At 36.8% G+C, this 14,488-nt stretch overlaps 1 protein-coding gene across 1 annotated transcript in view; it reads left to right on the forward strand.

The window, feature by feature from the left end:
- Positions 1-5,569: 5,569 nt before the first annotated feature.
- Positions 5,570-14,488, forward strand: part of VTA1 (vesicle trafficking 1) — a 69,280-nt gene continuing 60,361 nt past the window's right edge. Inside the window, exon 1 of the mRNA XM_030316473.2 lies at positions 5,570-5,714. Within this exon, the coding sequence (XP_030172333.1) occupies positions 5,603-5,714 (112 nt within the window). The 5' untranslated portion in view covers positions 5,570-5,602. The remainder of the gene's footprint in view (positions 5,715-14,488) is intronic.

The following is a 14,488-nucleotide window of genomic DNA, read 5'->3' on the forward strand; positions in this document are numbered from 1 at the left end:
AGTTCAAGTCATGATCTTACAGTTAGTGAGTTCGAGCCCTGTGTTGGGCTCCACCCTGACAGTGTGGAGCCTGCTTGGGATTCTCTGTCTCTCCTTCTCTCTCTGCCCGATCTCTCTCTCAAAATAAACAAATAAATTTTTTTGAAAAATGTTAAAATAGTTTAATAACGATAAAGTCAGAAAGTACAGTAATAAATTAGAAAACAAACATATAAAACATATAAAATACAAATATAAAATGGTACTAGAAAACAGTAATAAAATAGATAAATCTGGTGGATCAAATTAAGTGTGATAGTATACTATTATCAGATCCTTACAATATATAAAGTTGTATATTATCAGTTAAAGTATATTGTGGTAATATATCTTTAGATATATACTATGACATATAAGCTGATAAAACAAAACAAGAAAATTTGGACTGAAAAGCCAACAAAGTATATTAAATGGAATCATAAAACATGCAATTAGTCCAGAAGGTGGCAGAAAGAGAAAAGGGAAACAAAAAATCATGGGACAAATTGAAAGCAAGATAAGACAGTTGACCTAAACCTAAAAATATCGGTAGTAGCAATACGTATAAAAGCTCTTACCACCCTAAACAAAAACAAAGATTAAACGAATGCACTCTTTTAAAAGCCAGACCAAACAATTAACGAGAACCCCACTTTAAATATTTTTGAATACTTAAAGATTTAGTACTTAGGCCATTCAAATATTTTTACAAATAGATTTTAAAAAATGGAAAAAGATATATCATGCAAAAGCGTTAGAGAGCTAAAGTGGCTATAATATAAGAAAACTCAAGTAGATTTCAGGGCAAGGGATAATGACAGGGATAAAAGAGACATTTAATAATGATTAAAGTATAATATCACCAGGAATCATAACAGTTCTGTAATGTCACCAGTTACAGAGTAGCAAACTACACGAAGCAAAACTTGATAAAATTCAAAAAAGAAATAAATTCAATTATAATTAAAGATTTTTTTTTTAATTTTTTTTTCAACGTTTATTTATTTTTTGGGGACACAGAGAGACAGAGCATGAACGGGGGAGGGGCAGAGAGAGAGGGAGACACAGAATCGGAAACAGGCTCCAGGCTCTGAGCCATCAGCCCAGACAGAGCCTGACGCGGGGCTCGAACTCACGGACCGCGAGATCGTGACCTGGCTGAAGTCGGACGCCCAACCGACTGCGCCACCCAGGCGCCCCTATAATTAAAGATTTCAACACCCATCTCTCACTAATCAAGAAGACAGAAAGAACATCAGAAAGGATATGGGAGTCTTAAACGTTACTAGTAGATGACTTGAACTAATTGATATTTAGAAATCACTTCACCTAACCACAGCAGATTATATATATATTTTTTTTCATGCATATATGGAACATTCACCAAGGGAGACTATTTGCTGGGCCATGAGAAAGTCTGAAGGAATTAAATCACAGAGTATATAAGCTGATCACAGTGGAATTAAACTAGGAATTAATATGCCCAAGTATTTGAGAAACTAACAGTACAATTTTATTAACCCATAGATTAAAGATGAAATTATGTGGAAAATTGAAAACTATTATAAACAAATGCTAATAAAAACACTATTTCTGAAAAATTATGGAAAACAGCTAGAAGACTAGTTAACAGAACATTAAAAGTTCTAAATGTTCTGTTAGGAAAAAAAATTGAGTTATAAAGTGATTTAAGCCTCTCACCTTAAGAAATCATAAAAAGAACAGTTTAAATATAAATTAAATAGGAGGGAAATTTTTTTAAAAAGCACAAAACTTTGAAATAGAAAACTGAGGGGCGCCTGGGTGGCGCAGTCGGTTAAGCGTCCGACTTCAGCCAGGTCACGATCTCGCGGTCCGTGAGTTCGAGCCCCGCGTCGGGCTCTGGGCTGATGGCTCAGAGCCTGGAGCCTGTTTCCGATTCTGTGTCTCCCTCTCTCTCTGCCCCTCCCCCGTTCATGCTCTGTCTCTCTCTGTCCCCAAAATAAATAAACGTTGGAAAAAAAAATTAAAAAAAAAAAAAAAAAAAGAAATAGAAAACTGAAAGACAATAGAAAAAAATCAGTGGAACAAAAAGTGGTTCTTGAAAAGATTAGTAAAACTGATACATTCCTCCATAGACGGATTGAGATAATAAAAGAGAAAATGAAAATTACTCAGATCATAAATAAAAAAAAGGGGCATCACAACAGACTATTTAAATGATTTTAAGGAAACATCATGAACAATGTTATGCCAATAAGTTTGCTGCTTATATAAAATGAACAAATTCCTTGAAAAGCATATATTATTAAAAACTTAATTAAGCAGAAAACATGAATATCTTTATACTTATTAAAGAAATTACATTAAAAATCAAAAGCCTTCCCACAAAGAAAATGCCAGGCCCAGGCAGCTTCGCTGGTGAATTCCATCCATGCCCTCCCTCCTCTACCTTGCGTAGATTCAAGCCCCAATCTGGAGGGTGATGTAAGATCCCTGAGCAACTGTTCAGAGCTGGATGGAGGAGTTTGGGTCTGTCTTCATAGTAACTACTTCATTATAAAACATCAACAAGAAAAAACAACCTCATGTTAAGATTTATTTTGTTTCACAGCATAATTTCAATGTGCTGTTAAGCTAACAGTCTCTGTTACTTTTCTCCCTCCTATCAATTATCCTCTCCTAATGGGAGTTCATTACTTAGAAAGAAGAGAGCGTGTGTTGGCAGATGGAGTAAAATCCAATTTTAACCACTTCACTTACTTGCTTACATACCCTTTCTTCCTAGAACATATGCCAATGAGAAAGAGCCCTGAGCAACCTCCGGTCCTGAAAGGAGAGATCAGGAGAATAACAGGAAGGGGTGCTGAGTGGTTCAGTCACTTAAGCATCTGACTTCGGTTCAGGTCATGATCTCACGGTTGGTGGGCCCGAGCCCCAGTCGGGCTCTGTGCTGAAAGCTCAGAGCCTAGAGCCTGGTTCGGGTTCTGTCTCCTTCTCTGTCTGCCCCTCCCCTGCTGACGCTCTGTCTGTCTCTGTCTCTCAAAACTAAATAAATATTTAAAACTTAAATATTAAAGTATTAATATTAAATATATTAAAAAATAAATATTTAAAATATTAACATTAAATATTGATATTAATAATAACAAGGAGAATAGCAGGAAGGTATAGACTTCATTAGGAATAGGAACACAGGATCTGATTTTCAGACACAGGATCATTCAATAGGAAAAGCATAAAATACAATAACATATTGGTCTAGAGATATTAAAGTCAAGTAGTAGTGACTAGATTTACAGGCTCTGAAACCAAAGCACATGGATTTTTAATAACAAACATTCATATTTACTGGCTGTCATCTGGTGCAAGTTACATAACTTCTAAGTGTCTCATTTTTCTCTTCTGTAAGATAGTGAAAACAATAATACCTTATTCATAGGGTTGTTGTAAAAATGAAATGAGTTAACGTTAAATCCCTAGAAACATACATGATTCATGATAGATGCTCAGCAAGTGTTAGCTAGTTGTTATTACTTTGTCGTGGCAAAGGCGAGGTCAAACAATTCCTATCTGGTGACCTTAATCTCAACAGCAGGAACTTTAGTGTCCCATCAAGGCAATCAGGGCAGAGGGTCTAGATTAAAGACAGCAGAGAAGACTTGAAACATCAGCTATGTGTTGAAGATTCTTTATGGCACTAGTCCTCACCTCTAGATGTGTCATTAAAATTCCCCAAGACCTTTTAAAAATACTGATATTTAGGCTCCAACCAAGAGCAATTACATATGACTGCCTGGGGGTGATATCTAGATATAAGTCTTTAAAACAAAACAAAACAAAACAAAACAACAACAAAAACAGAACAAACTTCTTAGGTGAACTTTAAGGATAAGCACAGTTGAGAATGAAGAATAGGAAAATAATAAATGAGAAGTCATAAGGACAGAATGATGACATTTATGGTTATCCCACTCTGCTTTAGTTTCTACCAATCCAGCAACTTATGACTGGAAGTTAGAATAGTGAGAATAAGAGGAGAGAGAAACCATACAGTCTTTGTCCATTCAGGCTGCTATAACAAAATACCACAGACTGTGGTTTACAAACAATAGAAATTTATTTCTCACAGCTCTGAAGGCTGGATGTCTAAGATCTGGGTTCCAGCATGGTCAGGTTTTGGTGAGACCACTCTTCTAGGTTGCAGACTGTTACCCTCTTATTGTATCCTCACATAGTGGGAAGGGCCAGATAGCTCTCTGGGGTCTCTTTTATGAAGGCATTAATCCCATTTATAAAAGCTCTGCCTTCATCACCTAATCACCTCTCAAGGACTCCATCTCCTAATACCATCACACTGGGTATTAGGTTTCAACAAACGAATTTTAATATATTCAGTCTGTAGCACCTATATTCTCAAGTGATAGTGAATGTGTTACTGAGATTGGGGAGAATACATAAATCAGTTTCTGTCAGGTAAAAACAGGCAGACCTAGAGCAATGTACTCTGCCAACAGAGAGGGACAAAGGAGGGGAAGTAGGGATAAAAATACGGACACAGGACACAGGGCAGTTTCTGCAGGGGTTGAGGGAGAGGGGAGGATGATTTGGTGATTAGCAAACAGCATGAAGGGCAAATTTCAGAGCTTGAGATCTTTTTCTTTGGAGATAGTATGATTTCAATGAAAACTAGTTTTAAGATGTACCTTCAAAACTGGGAACTGAGGAAATAAAGCAATAAAGATAAAGGTTACTGGAGGAGGCAAATGAAGTGTAAAGTCCCAGAAGATGACAGAATGAGAAGAGAGAAAAAGAATTGAAGTCATTGGTTGTAGAAGGAAAAGTTGATGTCTACAATGGTATGAGTTAAAATACTTGACAAATTGTTCATCATTACCCAGAAATAAATGACTTTCAGATTATTCATTCGCTAGCGGATACCGACCCAGTTCAGAAGGAAAATTCAATTTTCTTTAAGCTTATGTGCTTAAGTGTTTAAGCTGAAAAAAAGTCTGGTTATTTTATCCAATGTATCAATATAAAAGAATTCAATATAAAATTTTAAACACATCATCTCTCATCTCAGGCAATAATTGAATTTACTGTTTCTACAATCAGAAAGGTTTCTACGGACGCTATTAAAATAATCTGAGGAACTGGAAGTGATAATTCCTGAATGATGTCAACGACAATTCACTTTACCCTTTCTCCCAATCAGCAAACTTTATTCTCTTCCTGTTTTCCCCTTTCTACTTTCCGTCTCGCTAAAGAGAAAAGAAAAAAAGAAAAAGGAAAGAAAAAAAAAGGCCTGGGGGACGCAAGAAAGTAAAAGAAAACAAAAACTCTTTTCCCCTCCCATCCGCAGCCAGCAGAGAGCGCTGGTGCCACAAGCGGCACCACGGCGGTGCCGCTTAGCCTACACTGGTATCTAACCCCCGGGAGCCGGTACACTGAGAATGTCCCTGCTGGGAGCCCGTAGTTGACTTGCTGTCGCTGAGCAACGGAAAGTGGGCGGGATTTTTGCGCGTTCGTGCGCGCGACCTGCCGGACGGAAGCGGAAGTGTCGGTAGCGCGCGAGTAGGAAGTGGTGATTCCTGGAATAGAGATGGCCGCGCTTGCTCAGCTGCCCCCACTCCCCCCCCAGTTTAAGAGCATACAGCATCATCTGAGGACGGCTCAGGAGCATGACAAGCGGGACCCTGTGGTCGCTTATTACTGTGAGTCTTTCCGAGTCGCCGTGCCTCTCCTTACCCTCCGGGGCCCACACACCACCCCTTGGTTATTAAGGCAGGCCCCGCCCCTTCAGCTTTGGACCTGAGCTTTGACCTCTGGCCTGCCCTGGGAACACAGTGCGGCCCCGCCCTTTTCTGGGATTTCCCCACCTCCCCCCCTTTTTCCCCCTCGCAGGCCCAGAGAGACAAAACTTAAAAGCACCCCTGGTTTTCGTCGCCTCTCCAGTCTTGGGCTTAAATATTGCCAAACTGGCTGCATGGGCTCATGAGCTCAGTGACACACTATCTTAAGGTTTTCTGTGTATACTCAGCAAGTCTCTTGTCTCCAAAATCACCTCGACAGTTAAGTTAATTGTGTTGGGGCTAAAACAAAGATGAGTGTCCCGAAGACGGTAGTGATGTGGACAAAAGGAAGAAGGTAGGCTAATTGAAAACATAGTAATGAGTGCAAGTTAATTATGACAACATGAAAGCCCATTCAGAAACTCATAAATGATGAAATGGAGATGAGTTGCTAGGAAACTAGCACTTGAATTTGACCATATTCCCACCAGTGGGAATTTTTTGTCTTCTTTGAATAATACCTGGGGCCAAGACATTTGGTAGCAATACTATCACTTTGGTTGATTATGAGACCTATAATCTACAGTTGATAGAGAACAAATTAGGTTGTTCAAATTTTTTCCTTCGTAGTATGTCTAGTAGTTTTTTTATGTAAACTTTAAACTTGACGGCAAATAAAACAAGTTACCAAGCAATTGTAATCTTCTGTGAAGGACTTTTAGCATTGAAAAGCTCAATATAATGTGTCCTCTTTTGTGAACATTGAAACGTTCACTAAACTCTGGTCTACTTTCATCCCTGTCAAACTCCAGTACCTCCATTTCTCAAGTATTCAAGGCCCTTTCACACCTCTACGTTCTTCACTTTCTTGGAATGTCTACTTGTTTTTTTTCCCACTTGGCAAACTCCTCATGATACAAGATCTAACCCAAATGTCACCTCTTCTGTAGGCAGTAAGTTGATTATACTCTAGGCTGTCTCCCATTTTGTTCAAATCATACAGTGTTATTTCCATTATATTTGTTTTTCAGGTTCCACAAGTAAGGAAGGACTATTAATCATTTAATCGCCTTGTACTTATTGAACTTCTTCCTGTATCAGGCATTACTAGGCACTGTGGCTGCAGTTCCTGCATTCATGCAGCATATATACAAGTGAGGATGAGAGGAGATTAAACAATAAAATGAGCATATTATATGGACTAGTAGAAGGTTTTGAAGACAGACAAAGCAAGGAAAAGAGAAGGGAGTACTAGGAGTAGGGTGGTAGGGAGCAAGGAGGGGATTTCACTTTCAAGGTAGTTATGGAATGTGTCACTGAGTTCACATCTGAGCAAAGACTTGAACGAAGAGAAAGACAGGCTTTGCATCATCTGGAAAATATAGAGGGAATAATATATGCAAAGGTCATGAGGCAGGGGCTTGTTTGAAGGAGGATCAAGGAGCCCATTGTAACTGGAGTGGCTATAGCAAGGAGAAAAATGATGCGATAAGGTCAAAGAGGTAATTTATAACAATGAAGTAAGTAGGAACCCTTGTTCCTGTCTAAAACAAATTCCCGTTCATGAGTTCTGTATTACATACCTTTGTGAATACCTAGGGACTTTTATTTTCTGTGTCGTCATCTTCCCCCTTTCACTATTTCTTTCTAAACTTGCCCCAGTTTTTTTTTTTTTTAATTTAAAAAGAAAAAAGAAAAGCTGCCACTATGACATTCTTGTAAAGTTATAGTCCTGTCTGCCTAACTTCAAAGGTAAGCTTGAAATAGTCATGGGTATTGTCTTTACCTCCCTTTCTCCCAGAGCCTTTTCAGCTCATTGCAGTCTGCTTTTCATGCCTTTTATTTCACCAAAACTGCTCTCAGCAGGGCCATGAACAAACATTTGCATTGCTAAATCCAAGTGGTAGCTAAAGAATATTTTTGTTATGAAACATATGCATATTAAAGAATACATATAACGTGTGTATGGTTTAAGGAATAATAAAATGAACACTGAGGTACCCACCATACTTGAAGTTATTAGACTTTTAAATTTTGTCCAATCTGGTGAGCATGAAATTCAAGCTGAATTTGCAATTCACTGAGTCTTAATGAGGTTGAGTGTCTTTTCATATGTTAATTACCATTTGTGATTCCCTTTTGAAATACCTATTTATTGCTTCTATTTTTTTTAATTTCAGTGTTTATCTTTTCTTAATAATATACTAATCATTTGTTATATGTGCATTGCAGATGTCTTCTCCAAGTTCATAGTTTGATTTTTTTACTGTGAAGTCCTTTGATGTTCAAAAGTTCTTAATTTTAAAATATAGCCAATTTATTACTCTCCTGATTTATATTCTAATTTTCCAAGACTTGATTTCTTTTCATCTACCTTGTTTGGGACTTTGGCATACTGGATTTGCAGATGGGTGTCTTCCATAAATTCTGGAAAATTCTCTATTATCTGTTCAAGTATTCTCTGTTCTCTACTGAAATTTTGATGAGACACGTGCTTCACTTTTCTCCTTTGTCTCTTAATGTTTTCATCCCTTTGTGTCTCTGTGCTACATTGTGTATAATTTCTGCAGGTCTGTGTTCACCTCCATATATCCTATTGTATAACCCATTTGTTGAATTTCTGTTTTCATTTTTTATTTCCGGGTGTTCTCTTTTTGTTGTTTTTAAATTGGCCCAGCCATTTCTGATAGTCTTTGTTACTATATTTCTAAACACTTATTTCTTTAAAAGGTTTATAAATATTTGTATTTGTGTTCTGATCATTCCTATAGCTGCTGTACATGTGAGTCTGATTCTGTTGTGTAACAGAAGACTGCTCGTGGTGACCCCTTTACTTGTGATTTGTGCTTTACACATACCAAACCAGTGTTCTTCAAACCTCGGGGTGCAAGTAATTCTACAGGAATCATATCCCCAGTTCTCAACTTCTGTGTTTCTTTTCTAACAAAGCTCCTTTGATCAGGGTAGCAAAGTAGTATGCTGCTTCTCTTTTCCCACATCCTGTTCACAATTGCCCTTCTCCTACTTTAAAGAAGAAAGGCATACTCCCATGCCTCGTGAGTATTTTTATGGTGTGTTGCCCTGGGGGAGAAGGTGGAAAACCTTCCAGGGTGTCTGGAAAAAAGGGACAATTCAAATTACTGGTATAGTGAAGTTTCTGTTAATTAAGGTATTAAGGAGAGCTTCCTGCCCTTCCCTTTTTTATATGGAAGAAAATCAGAGCAAAGAATAAGCCTTTATTTGAAAACGCTGGGCATGAGAAAAGATGTCAAAAGCAACATTCTAATTTGGGGAATGAGTGCAGAACATTTTATGAGGGGGAAGAGAAAGGATTGTCCTTAGATATTAGTAGCCATTGTTTGAACATTTGGGATTTAATCCAGAGGGGTGGTGAGGGACATTTTGGGATCAGAGGCATGTGTGAGAGAGTGTGAAGAGGTTTAGCTGTGAGGACAAAGACATGCAAGGACCACAGTGGAAAAGTCTGTCTTTCAGAGGTCTCGTATGTTTATAAATGTATCTGTTTAAGGGCAAAGCCTCGCATTAAAACCTGGCCTGAGTTGCAGTGTTCCGAATTCCCAGAATGTAAGACTTTTCCTGAAATGACCTCACCTTTTCATTTTCTATTCATTATGAAAGAATATCATTCCTGATAGAAGAGCAAACCCCAAAAAGCAAAGGAGAAATGCTGGAAGGGGTAGTGCCTTGTTTCATCCAAGTGACATAAGGATTTGTGGCTGACTGAAATTTTGGAATTAGAAGTCAGATGAGATGCGGTGAATGGGGACATGGGTTAACATTTATTTGATTGGAAAATTGAATCGTATTTTTCTGAAAAGTAAGCCACCATTGGCAGGCTGGTTTGGCATTAGCAGCAGGTTTTGCCATTTATGTTACACGATAGACGTGCTCCAACTAAATGAGCCCAATTTTCGGCTCTGAGGTATTTTGTTTTTTCAGAAATACATTTAAAGCAAGTAATAACATAAAAACATTTGAACTGGTTTTGAGTTTTTCTAATGTTTTTGTTTTCTTTGCCAGAGCATGTTGAAATGAACAGCATTTCAGTTTTCCCAAATCTTGTTTCAGTTGTCTTAGAATAAACAAGCCTCTGAATGAAAGGACGTGATGAATCCTCGTAAGATTTTTTTGGTATGCTTCACAGAATTGAGAAAATGAATAACTCTAATGATGGGGCGACAAGTCCTTTTCTCATTTTAAAACAAATTTTGAGGCTGACCTACATGAAATATCAGCTAAGAGAGATTATTAAAAATAGTATTTGACGATAGATGATTATATGCTTTTTAGCCTGTAACCCAGAAGGAATGAAAAGAATTCTGTGATTCTGCTGTGACAAAACTTCCATTCTCATCTACTGCTTTATGTGAATGAACTTTCTCTGAAAGAGAAAGTTTCTCTGAACTTTCTCCTATGTTAAATTCGTAAAAGTGGGAATAGAACCAATACATTACTCTGGTTCATTATGACAGTAAATCATACTGATTCCTAGATACACAGTTTAGCTCATTATAAGACACATTAACAGTAAATTTTACTTTTTCTTTTTAATTATTATTGAAACATATAACATATTGATGTTGTTTTGATCAATTATTCATTACAATAATCACAAAAACCTCAAATCCAGAGGAAAAACTTTAATGCTTAGCACCTTATTTCACAGGAAGTTTTGATAAATTTAAATTTCCATTTTTATACATTTTTAAAATTGTTTTAAATGTTTATTTTGAGAGAGAGAGAGAGAAAGCAGGGGAGGGGCAGATGGAGAGAAAGAATCCCAAGCAGGCTCAGCACTGACAGCGCTTAGCTGGTTGTGGGGCTCAATTCCATGAACTGTGACCTGAGCTGAAATCAAGAGATGCTTAACAGAACCACCCAGATGCCCCCAATTTTGATACTTTTTTTTTTTTTTTTGCAGAGAAGTATGCTAATCAGGTTAGGACTTTTGAGCATACAAATATATTCTTTTATAATAAAATTCAGTAGGATAAGTAAATGGAAATGTAGGTTAAGAGAAATAACAAAATGTATCATTTCTGACTCTTGAAGAAAGAGCTTTTTCCGTTTTAAAATAGATTATGATACCAAATTGTTAATGATACTTAACAGCTGAAAGAATGATACAATTTTAGATGTCTGAATTTGATGTACAGAAGTTACATCTTTTATACTTAAATATCTGATGAAAAGTGATAGATGTCAACTTAAAAGTGTGTGAAGGGATACATTTCTATAATCTTCGTGCAAACAATTTTCTAAATTTCCTAGAGCAAAGAATTTTTGGTGAGGAAAAAAAAAAGAAGATTATTATGCTGAAGTACTTGCTGACCAGTAAAGCTCCCTGTTGTCTTTTACTTCTGAGGCTTTGCCTGGAATCCCCCTGACTTCCTCTTCACCTGGCTAACTTACCAGTACTGATTCAATACAAATTCTGCATTTTATAGGCTGTTTTTCATTACCTCCAAAGGATAGTCTAGAAATTGTTCCAGTGTGCCCCTCATCTTAATTACATAGTGTTATAAACACCTTTTTACCTTTTAATCTTCTAGATTCTCCTGAAGGACAGGGAATAAGTATCTTGTTTTCTCTCACCACCTGACACATAACTGACATTCATAAATGTTTAATGAATGCCATCTCTCTAAATGTTACTAACATTTCATTAGAGCATAAGCTCTATGAGAGCAAGAAGTATGTCTTATTTGATGATCTTGGAATCTCTGACTCCTAATATAGTACCTAAGACGTGGTGGATATGTGTAAATTTTGTCTGTTGATTGAATAAATGAACTATATAGTGACTATAGAGTAATTTATAGCTTTTGACATGCTCTAGCTACAGTAAGGAAATGTAATGGAAAGAATTCCAATGCTCTGTTTTATAATTTACCTTACTATGTTTAAAAAATGTTTTAATGTTTATTCCTTTGTTAGAGAAAGAGCACACAGGAGAGAGAAAGAGTGGGGGAGGGGCAGAGAGAGGAAAACACAGAATCTGAAGCAGGTTCCAGGCTCTGAGCTGATAGCACAGAGCCCGATTCGGGATTTGAATTCATGAACTGCAAGATCATGACCTGAGCTGAAGTCAGATGCTTAATCAACTGAGCCACTGGGCGCCCCTTACCTTACTATGTTTATAATGAGTTTTAGGTGAAGTCATAGGTATAGTATCTAGCATAAGGTATAGTTATTGTGCCTTCTCCATTTTGGTATTATATGATTTCCAGAAATGATTTATCTATGGGCTTAATGTGAATACCCTAGTGTTTTATCATTTTTTAAATTATGACCTTAATATATCTATATTTTTATGTTGTTTGGTCTTTTGTTTTCTTTTTAAATCAGGAATGTATATTGAATGCTATGTATCAAATTACCTTTTTGTACTATTTGTGCAAGTGGTAATGTGCTTGTGCTTACTTCTTTGAACTTGTTAATTTAGTAAGTTATAACAAAATAGTAAATGTTCTCATTTAAAACATCCTTCCATTCCTGGAAAGAATCCCATTAGTTTTTTTTTAATTAACCTTTTTTTTTTTTTTTTTTTTTTTTTTTTTAGATAATTGTAGATCCGCATGCATGTCCCCAAAATAATACAGAAAGATCCTGTATCCTTTACTCCATGTCTTCCAGTGGTAATGTCTTGCAAAAAAAAAACAAAACAAAACAAAAAACGATAATACTATGACCAGAATATTGACATTGATAAAATCCACCAATCTTATTCAGACTTCCCCAGTTTTATGTATATTCCTGTGTGTGTATGTGTGTGTGTGTGTGTGTGTGTGTGTGTGTGTGTATTTAGTTCCAAGCAGTGTATCAGATACAGGTTCCTGTATCACCATAGTCAGGAAAACAGTTCCCTACGAAGGATCCCTCATGTTACTTTTCTAAATCCACATCTGTCTCTTGTCAACCTTACCCTATCCTTGTATCCTAGCAACCACTAACCTATTCTTCATTTCTAAAATTTTATTTAAAAAATATTATATAAATGCAATCATTATGTACCCTTTTAGACTTGACTTTTTTTCACTCAGCAAGTAATAATTGCCCGGAAGCTCGTCTAAGTTGTTACATGTATCAATATTTTGTTTCTTTTTAATGCTCAGTAATATTCCATGGTATTAATGTACCAGAGTGTAACAGTTCAGCCATTGAAGGACATTTGTGTTGTGCTATGATCTGAATGTTTGCCTCCCTCCTCCCCAATTCATGTTGAAATCCTAACCCCCCAAAAGTAATGGTATTAGTAGATGAGGTGTTTGGGGGACGATTAGGTCATAAGGATGGAGCCCTCATGAAAGAGATCCCACAGAGCTCCCTACGCCTTCTTGGTATTTAGTTTTATAAGAAACTAGCAAAACTTTTCCAGATTGGCTGTACCGTTGTACATTCCAATCAGCAATGTGAGTGGCGAGTGACCCAGTTTCTCTATGTTATTGCTGGCATTTGGTATGTCACTCTTATTTTATTTTATTTTTTTAATTTTTACAGAGAGTGTGTGTGTGAGCAGGGGAAAGAGGCAGAGGGAGAGAGAGAGAGAATCTCAGACTTCCATGCTCAGCACAGAGCATCTGATGAAATCAAGAGTCAGATGCTCAACCAGCTGAGCCACCCAGGCTTCCTGTGTCACTATTTTTATTTTAGTCATTCTGGTAGTTATGTTAACATCATGGCTTTAATTTTTATTTCCCCATGCTACCGAAATTAACATCTTGTGCTTATTTACTATCTGTGTATCACCTTTCAACAAAATGTGTTTTTGCCCCTCCCCCCCTTTATCTTTACAGTTTTGAGAGTTCTTTATATATTGTAGTTACTGTAAGTTCTTAGATATGTGTTTTGCAAATATTTTTCCCAGTCTGTAGCTTCTCTTTTGTCTTCATAACGGAGTCACAAAGTTTTAAATTTTGCTACTACCCAGTTTTTCAGTTTTTCCTTTTTTATATGCTGTTGGTATCAAATCTGTATGCTTTATTGTGTATTTTTCTTAGTGTCCTATTCTGTTTTTTCTGTTTTTCTCCCCCAAGAAGAGTTCCTAAATAATACTGATTTAGCTCTTTTTTTTTTTTTTTTTTTTTTTTGAGTGTTATCGTTGTCAGATTTTTAGTAACAATGTCATGCTGGTTTCCTAAATATTTGTTGAAAAGGTTCTCCTATCTGACTTGGACTAAAACTCAGTAGATCTATCTCTCTCTTTTGATTAAAGAAGTCCTTGTAGAGCAGAACTTTGTTCTTTGGGGGAAAATTATTTTATATATTTACCAATTTCTTCCATTTAAAATATTTTTGGCTTGGGGGTACCTGGGTGGGTCAGTCAGTTAAACATCCAACTTGGACTGAAGTCATGATCTCGTGGTTCGTGAGTTCAGGCCCCACATCGGGCTCTGCACTTACAGTGAAGAGCCTGCTTGGGATTCTCTCTCCCTCTCTCTTTCTCTGTCCCTCCCTCACTCGCACTCTCTCTCTCTCTCTCCCAAAATAAATAAGTAAACTTAAAAAATACATATTTTTGGCTTGAACCTGTGTTGATATATTAAAGTTTTCTAGAATATCTTCCATTTCTGTCAGATTTGCAAATTTATTAACTAGAAATTACAAGCTTAACCTTTTTTCCCTTCCCTCATATCTTTCACAAGCAGTCATTAAATTTTAAAAATTGTACTTAT

Source organism: Lynx canadensis, chromosome B2, assembly GCF_007474595.2.
Source record: "Lynx canadensis isolate LIC74 chromosome B2, mLynCan4.pri.v2, whole genome shotgun sequence".
In the NCBI taxonomy this organism is placed as follows: domain Eukaryota; kingdom Metazoa; phylum Chordata; class Mammalia; order Carnivora; family Felidae; genus Lynx; species Lynx canadensis.